Source organism: Saccostrea cucullata, unplaced genomic scaffold (genome assembly GCF_032062105.1).
Source record: "Saccostrea cucullata isolate Sc308-1 unplaced genomic scaffold, CSIRO_AGI_Scuc_v1 ctg420, whole genome shotgun sequence".
Classification (NCBI taxonomy): domain Eukaryota; kingdom Metazoa; phylum Mollusca; class Bivalvia; order Ostreida; family Ostreidae; genus Saccostrea; species Saccostrea cuccullata.
Window position 1 is genome coordinate 328633 of NW_026930373.1, and position 8306 is coordinate 336938.

General features: G+C 34.5%; 1 protein-coding gene across 1 annotated transcript; it reads right to left on the reverse strand.

Moving 5' to 3' along the window:
- Positions 1-4778: 4778 nt before the first annotated feature.
- LOC134228348 (major egg antigen-like) lies at positions 4779-7526 on the reverse strand. The gene is made up of 2 exons (XM_062710010.1): positions 7338-7526; positions 4779-7132 (listed from the first exon to the last, which is right to left on the reverse strand). Exon 2 carries the CDS (start codon positions 7076-7078, stop codon positions 6032-6034), a length of 1047 nt encoding a protein of 348 aa, XP_062565994.1. The 5' UTR covers positions 7079-7132; positions 7338-7526; the 3' UTR covers positions 4779-6031.
- Between the last annotated feature and the right edge of the window lie 780 nt (positions 7527-8306).

Consider the following 8306-nt stretch of genomic DNA (forward strand, 5'->3'; position numbering starts at 1 on the left):
TAAAAAAGTTACAGGCAAAGGTCCGTTTTCAATGTTGGCCCCTAGAAATCCCTTATTTTCCAAAATTTTAATTTTTTAATCTGATGATGTCACAACAGCATCAGCGTCATTTCATATTCAAAATATTACAAGAAAACCTTAATTATTTTAAGAGATAATGTGGCACGATGAATTTCAATTTTAAATAAAACTTTCAAGACCCATAAAACCGGAAGTTCTGTTCTGATTGATATGAAACTTACAGTATATGTTCTACTAATTAGTTCTAACATATTTTTATGCTCAAAATAATTTTTGTAACGTAATTGTGACTTTCAAAAATTTCATCCCCCCTTCTTCAATGTTTGAAGTCTTATATCTTGAAAAGTATCTGTGGTCAAACGTTACGTACGCGCACTTATTTATTGGATAAGGTTTCTAGAATTCATATCTTAAATTTGGGAGTCTAGACACTAAAATTGAAAATGTTTTTGGCTTCTTTAGAAATTTCAGTTTTCCGTTGGTAGAAACCGGAAGTGACTATACCGGAAGTTGATCTTGTTTCACGCACGTGAGATTTAAATTTGCTATTAAGTAGTTATTAAATAAAACACCTAGTTTTAAAGGTACTCCCCATATCCTGAACGATAGAAGTGTTAAGTATAATAATAATAATAATAAAACAAGACGAAAACAATAGGTCTTTTCGACAAAAGTCGAAAAGCCCTAATAAGAAACAGAGTAAAAACAATATGTTCCCCAACTTCGTTTGGGGAACATAATTATACAGAGAGAGTAAGTGTTGATGAAAACAATTACATGTTAGCAAACACACCTCCAGTACAGAAATGTGTGACGCTTGTGTAACGTTGTCATACGTTTAACGAATCTTAATTTTAATTTGGTGCAGTAAAAACAGTTGGCTTGCAATTATTTAAGGAATGAAGTTTATTTCAACTTATTATCCGATATAACATAACTTGGGGCAGTTTACGCTTTATAAACCGCGAAGCGGTTTATAAAAAGCGTAAACTGCCCCAAGTTATGTTATATCGGATAACATAAGTTGAAATAAGCTTCATTCCTTATAATTTAATTTCAGGGTAGACAATAAGACAATATTTCCTCCGGAAAAAGGTTTGAAATTGAGCGTTATTTTAAAATTAACGTCAAGCGGAGTAATATGTTTTTGACGTAACTCATTGTGACGTAGGCAAGTTATGTTATACAAAATGGATAAAACCGTTTAACCAATCAAATGACGTGTTACAACTAAAATTAATGTGTAAAACCTACACTGCGACGTCAGAATCGTATTTATAAACATTTACGCATGCAATTAAAACAGTTTTAACCATTAGTTTTGTTAAAATTTTTAGGGAGAAACGTTTTGGGCATCAGAAATAAAGTGAAACGAGCAGTGTTGAATATCGTGACGTCCATTTTGGAATGATGACGTACAAGAATTGTCCTATCTCAGTTCAAAGGTCACAAACTACCCGGATTCAAAACCTCTCAGCAATAATCAGGAAATTCAGTCCAAGAATTAATAACGAAATAAAAAGGACTTTATATATATATTATATAATGCTCTCCACTTCATATTCAATTCCGCTTTGAAATGTTATGAAACCATTGAACGGCAGATAAGGAAAATAAGAAAGAAACATATTTGGTAAAACTCCTGGTCATTCAAAACATTACCTCTTAAAATAATACAGAATTTTGTTTGATGTACAGGAATTTATTGAAAGTGAAGATACATATATCATCAGATTAGCCATTATCAAAATGCAGGTTCCCCGGAATCCACTCTTATGTCTTTGAAGGTAAATTTAGACTAGCTAATCTCCACGAGGAAGAAAGGTAAAACGGCTCTTCATCTTCACATAAACAAGACAACGACAGTTGGTTCTTATAGATGTACAGAACTATCGAACCTGATATCTGTTTAATGAAGATTCACAGAACTAAATGTTATCAAGGTTTCTGTTTTGATTGCCGTGATAAGTGATCTTCAGAATCGCTGTCCGGGGTCTACGGAATGTTTTACTTATAAATTAGGCAATGTAATGTTTGGCAACCTTTTTATTTTCTTTCAAGGTATCCAGAGAGTATCTTTTAAACAAACTGATGAAAGCTATAATTCTTCTTTCATAAATTTAATTTGATGTAGATTACCAGTTACTTTTAGAGTTTCATCTTAGTCTAATTTAGTATAAGTATAAAGGCAACAATAGCTATGAAATACATGTATGTCAGTCAGAAAACACAATTCAATGATATGTTTTATTTGCTAGCAAGGTCATCACATTGACCATAGAATTAACGAAAAGCTGACATGCAATGAGATAGCTTAACTGTAACATCAACTTATTTAACAGTGGCCTGTTAAGGTTCAAAAATTATTCTTACTCAGAGGATGCCCTTGAGTTTCGAATAACTCGGGACACGTCAACACTATATTCAGGTGATAGTATTACAGTATAAATAAGAAATGTTGAAGTCAACACGTTTGTCAAATATGAAACAGATGAGAATTCTATCTCTTATCTTTTATTTCGATTTTATTATGATATATATATGGAGTGGACATATGAATGAAGGTAACTGGTCTTGCTAATTGATTAAACGTCATCAATATATCTGAAATTCGAATTGAAAGTATTTTCTCCCTCTTATGCAGAAGTTTTAGAATACATATTGTTTAATATGAACATAAAAACAGGTTGGCCAATAAAGGAGCACAATAAGTGCCAATAACTTAAGTGCCAATCATAGTTTCTGGTTTCAAAAGACTGCATGCATAAATTTCAATAAATTTCAATAGAAGAGCACAATAAGTGCCAATAAGTGCCAATCATAGTTTCTGATTTCAAAAGACTGCATGCATAAATTTCAATAAATTTCAATAGAAGAACTGCTGCACCTTTTTTAAAGTCAACAAAACTATGTAATCAGGATGATTTATACAAAAATTTGTGATATAATTTGACATCCAAATTGTTATATTGCAACTTCTTACATAAAAAGCCATGTGTTGTCCCTTTTTACTGGAAACTGGTATAGGCAATTTGTTTTGTTGGCTTCATGTATGGTTCAATTATGGATACTGATTAGAAGTGGTCAGTGGAGTCAAGAGATACTGGTATATAGTTAGCTGTAACTAGAGAAGTTTAGGAAACAATGGACGTGTGGCTTCCATTGTTTTGAATGAACATGCGGAATGTATTCAGCACCAGAATATATCCGGCAAACATCGAGTAAATATTATTACTTTACGACCCATGGTGAAGTAACACGGTAACAGGGATTCGGAACCTCTCAGTTCCATTTTAAACAGGCAAGAGTTCTGGGACATGATCGCCTTTTTCTATGGAAGTTAAAAATCATAATCAGTTCTAGGGCCTAAAGGGTAAAAAGATATCGATGATTTTAATAAAAATGGGGAGGGGAGATAAATTGTCCCCGATTTGTGCCTCAGCTTCTTCAATGAAATTGGTTGAATACTATACATGTATACAGAGCTAAATCTAGCGGCCATAGATGTAAATCTTTATTTTGTTTTAAAGTTGTGAAACATAACTGAATTCATAGATTATGGATTTTAGTTTTAAATGTGAAATGATGCTCAACTGAATTGTTCGGAAATTATTCCGAAAATTTTAAATTCAAAGCCCAATGGAATTTGACATAAATCCTATAAAAATACTGCCATATGTTTAAAGTAATTTGAGAAATGTTAAAATTAGACTCCACTCAAATGAATCAAAAGCGATAGACTTTGATCTACTCAAGTGGAAGAGAGTGCATGGGACTGAAGCTCAACAGCCGCTGAATAAACAAAGATGGTGGTTTAGATAAAAGCCTTGCACAGGCTAAACGACAGATGGACTCCGAATAAAGTGGTCAACATGGCTGACCCAGAAGAAACGCAAGCGAATTTATGAACGAAGCTTGAGCTAAATTGCAGATGAACGCCGATGATGAGGGTCTAACCCATCTCAGGGTAAACTTCTGATGGACACCGAGGATCATAGCAGTTGGTTGTAAAAAAGATAAAACAAATATTTATTCACCAATAAATTGAGAAGATAAGATAAAAATAAGGTAAATACAGTAATTTCACATCACAGAAGTTAAATCTGATATTTCTGTCGTAGAGTCGTGACCTCTAAAACTATTTATTCGAGAAATATTTGTCCTTGAATCTCGAGGATTTTTTCTTCGTTTTACCCAACAAATACTATAGCTAGTTAGTATTTGTTTATGATAGTCAAGCATGTCTGCTATAGGTTTTCTTTAAACCTGTTATATTACGAGTTAATTACGGAAGCTTTGGTTAATTTCTCACACCTGTCGCTCGCCATTATTTTTTCCTCTCAGCTGTAAAAACTCTCGATCATGTGTTAATGTTCCTAAAATATACATTCCGCGTCTTAGTTGTTTATGTCTGACAGATATTTCTGTGAAAAATTAAATCTTGGAACAGATTGAGTAGCTGTTACTGAAATTATACTCTTATGTTCGCCAAACAAATCGAGAAGAAGATGCTAAATTATTATGTAATCAGCAAGGAGAGAGAGAGGGGGGGGGGGATGAAACTGCTCATAGGAATTTTAAGTTGTTTTTTTTTTCGTATACGTTGCCAGATAAACCTTTCCGATAATAACGGATCAGACGAAAGGAAAAAAAATATGGACCTGGATGGAGTCTTGGATGACTAATATTCTTATATTTCATCATTGGATTTTCATTTACATATCCTTTATTATTAACATTGAATCAAAACAGAGAAAAAGAAGACAGTAACATTTATTTCTGTACACATTTACAAAATATCTACAAAAGTAACATAGACACAACAAAGAGTTATTGAAACGTTTAAAATTGACGGCCATTTTAAATCACAGGTTCACACTGAATGAGCCGGGGCGTCATTTCCCTTACATTTAACATAAATACGAACATTTGCCACATGAACATGAATATATAAATTAATCGCACTTCTCAGAAATAAATTCACATTTTTCATAAATTAACTCGCACTTTCCCCAAATATAAAACACAGCATATCACAGTAAAAATGGTTTGCACGAATTAGCTAGCTAAACATTCAATGGCGATTTTCCTTGCAATGAGAAAATACTAGTTAGAGACGCACAATAAAATAGATGTTTTTTTGACAGTAATGGCCAGATATAGTTGTAAGAACAATATGGAATATATACTTGTTGTTGTACGAAGCTTCTCACAGCCTATATACATGGTATACATGTATAAATATTTACAAATTAATTATATTATCTCATTGATTACTTATAAATTAATATAAATAATGAAAACCATTTAAAACAGATAATGTACAACATTTCTTTTTCTCCCGAGCTGTAAGGTTGAATCACGTACACAGATAACCACACTAGATCTGTCAGTTGATAACTTAGGAAGAGCGACTTCACAAACTCAACAATACATCAGTAACTGGTCTTCACAATGACAGAACTTTCACATTTCCCAAAAAAGATTTCAATTTGGATTGGTTCCAAGTTCTAACTGACGCTTGCTATTAAGGAATACTTCAAGTTTTCAATAACATTAAACAAACAATATGTAACTCTCAGAGTCTGAGATAAATTGAAGGGAACACACGACCAGTCTATGATGGGGTCAGGGGTCATATCCGGTTACTGACAGTTGGCATGCCGATGAAGATAACATATTTGTGCAATGATGAATCTGCGCAACAAGTGGATGCAAAGGCGATGAACACAAATTTACGTAAATTGATTCAACACTGAAAATGCATTATCCAAATTACTTTTTAAAAATACATTCCTCCTGAAACTGATGAAACCGAACAGAATGGCCCCAACAATTTCCCTTTTGTCACTCAATAAATATTTCTACGAAAGATTTGTATTTATAAATGTCTCCTTTTGTCTTTATAAATGTTGTAATAAAAATAGAACAGAATTCATTTTTGTTTCAGTCTATTTGAGACATTGAATTCTCTCTACAGCACTTATATTTATACGAATCAAGCGTTTATTTAACGCCGATGGACATTGATCGTTACCATGGGTCTATTGTTGCTATCGGTGATGGTCACTTGGGATTCCTTGGTGACGACTACTTTTCTGACGTCATGACTCTGTGTGATGGAATATCTTTTCTGTTGTTGTGGTTTCAGCGGGGCCTCGACAAACAATTTCCCTTCTTCCCCGATGTAAGCCGTGATGGCAGACTGATCCACGGATTCCGGTAATTCGTATTCCTTGTTAAACTCCTTATGAAGTGTGCGACCCGACAATTTCTCCTCGTGTTCTGCGTGTACAATTAACTTCCGGTCGGCTGTTTTTACGACTATTTCTTCCGGTTTGAACTCTCCAATGTCTACACTAAGCCGAAGTTTACGAGTACCATCGGGCTCCGTTATGATAGGGTTTTTGACAGGGGTGGCGATTTCTAGTGGTTTAGAGAAAGGCGCTATCTGGTTATTAGCGTTAGGTGTCGGGGATACTGGTGTCACTATGGGAGTATTTGATGGCTGATGTTGTATTGGCAAAGTTGTCTCCCTTTCTATTTGAATTTGTCCTTTAGTGGGGCCATCTACCGTCAGAATTCCGTCTCTACTTAGAACACACTGCAGTTTTTCTTGATCGACGTTGTTTGGTATATCGACTTGTCTATTGTATTCACGACTTACCGAGGCTTTTGTAGATTTCTCTTCGTGTTTAGCAGAAACAAATAATTTATTGTCTTGCACTTTGACCTGAATTTCCTCTGGTCGGAATTCGGAAACATCAAATCTCACTTTAAATCTCTCCCCGGTTCCATCATTTTCGAACATGGAGTTTAGTGTGTCCACGCTGCTGTTTGATCCGATATGATTGCCAATGCTTCCGTTTCCAATACCATTATCTGTTGGTTTCAATGTAAAGAAATCTTTTCGGATTTTTTCAAATTCATCGTCCCATTCCTTCCTTCGTTTTTCCATTCGAACCTCCATATCCTCCCAAGTTTTAACCTGGCGGTCTTGAAATGTCATTTCGTCCTTTTTCACAGGAACTTGTAGCTCTGATCGAAACTTGGCCATATTCGCCCGAGCTCTGATTCTGGAGTAGGTACAGAGCCTGAGTCTGTTTAACTTCTAGATAAAAGAGAAGATAACGGAAACTTATCGATACCAGAAACGTCTACAAACTTCATTTACTCACATTCCGATTATTATTACTATGGCATGAAAAATAATTGTAAGTATACGTACACATAATTCTAATTTTTAAAGGTTATGATTATTTAAGAATCTAACATTTTTTTTATAGCATTACAAACTAAACATTAATTCAACTTACCAGAGAAGTGTATTGAAATAACGAGCTAACAGTTTATATCCAATTATTTTGCAGCTCGTTGAAATGGAATCCGTCTAAGATGCTCCACGCTCTTACGAGAAAGTGGTTCCTGCGATCTAATGGAATACTAGCGCGGCAGTAGAGAGCCGCATCACCGCCTGAAGAATGTCAGGTATTTACAAGACCAGTCATTCATAAATTACACCGGCGCTTAGTCATCCCGAGAAAGTGACGCAATTATTATGTCATATCGAGAGGAATACACATTGAACACTCTTTTTTTAATCTCTCCAAGCTATTGCCAGAATTATTCTCCTCCCAAATTTTATCAGATTTCAGTAATAGAATAAAACATCTCCTACGTGCGTCCAACAGATAACGACCAGATAACAAAGAGTGGAGGAAGATAAAAATATTATTGAGAAATCTGTGAATGAGAAATGTGCACCAATTATAATACGTAGTTTTCGCATTCTACGCTGTAGTCGTGTTTTTCAGAATTTCAACGTGTTTTTATCATTCTTTTACCAAAGAAAATATATATTGAAAAAATATTGTTAAAAATTTGTGGAAAAAAGTATCTCACACGCATGTTTTCAAAGCTCAGTTCTAAATGCTACATATGTGTGCGAGTGCAAAACTAGAATTACTGCGCTAAATGAAATTCATTATGATTTTAAGAAATTCCCAGTTAAAACAGTTCGTGAAACTGATAAAAACAATAGAAACTTGGTATGTTTTTCTTCATATGATTCACCCTTGTTTGACTCTAAATTGGAAACTTGAGTGATGTTTTTTATAACAGAATTCTATTCTTATCGACTCCAGCATTCTCCGCGCTCTTCACGTTCTATTTCAATCCCCGAATGTGGCTCAGGGTCGTAGTGTGCACTTTGTAGTGCTGCTGTTCTACTGATGGACGTAAGTTCTGATGAACTGGGCTGTACTGATAGACGGACGTTCTGATAA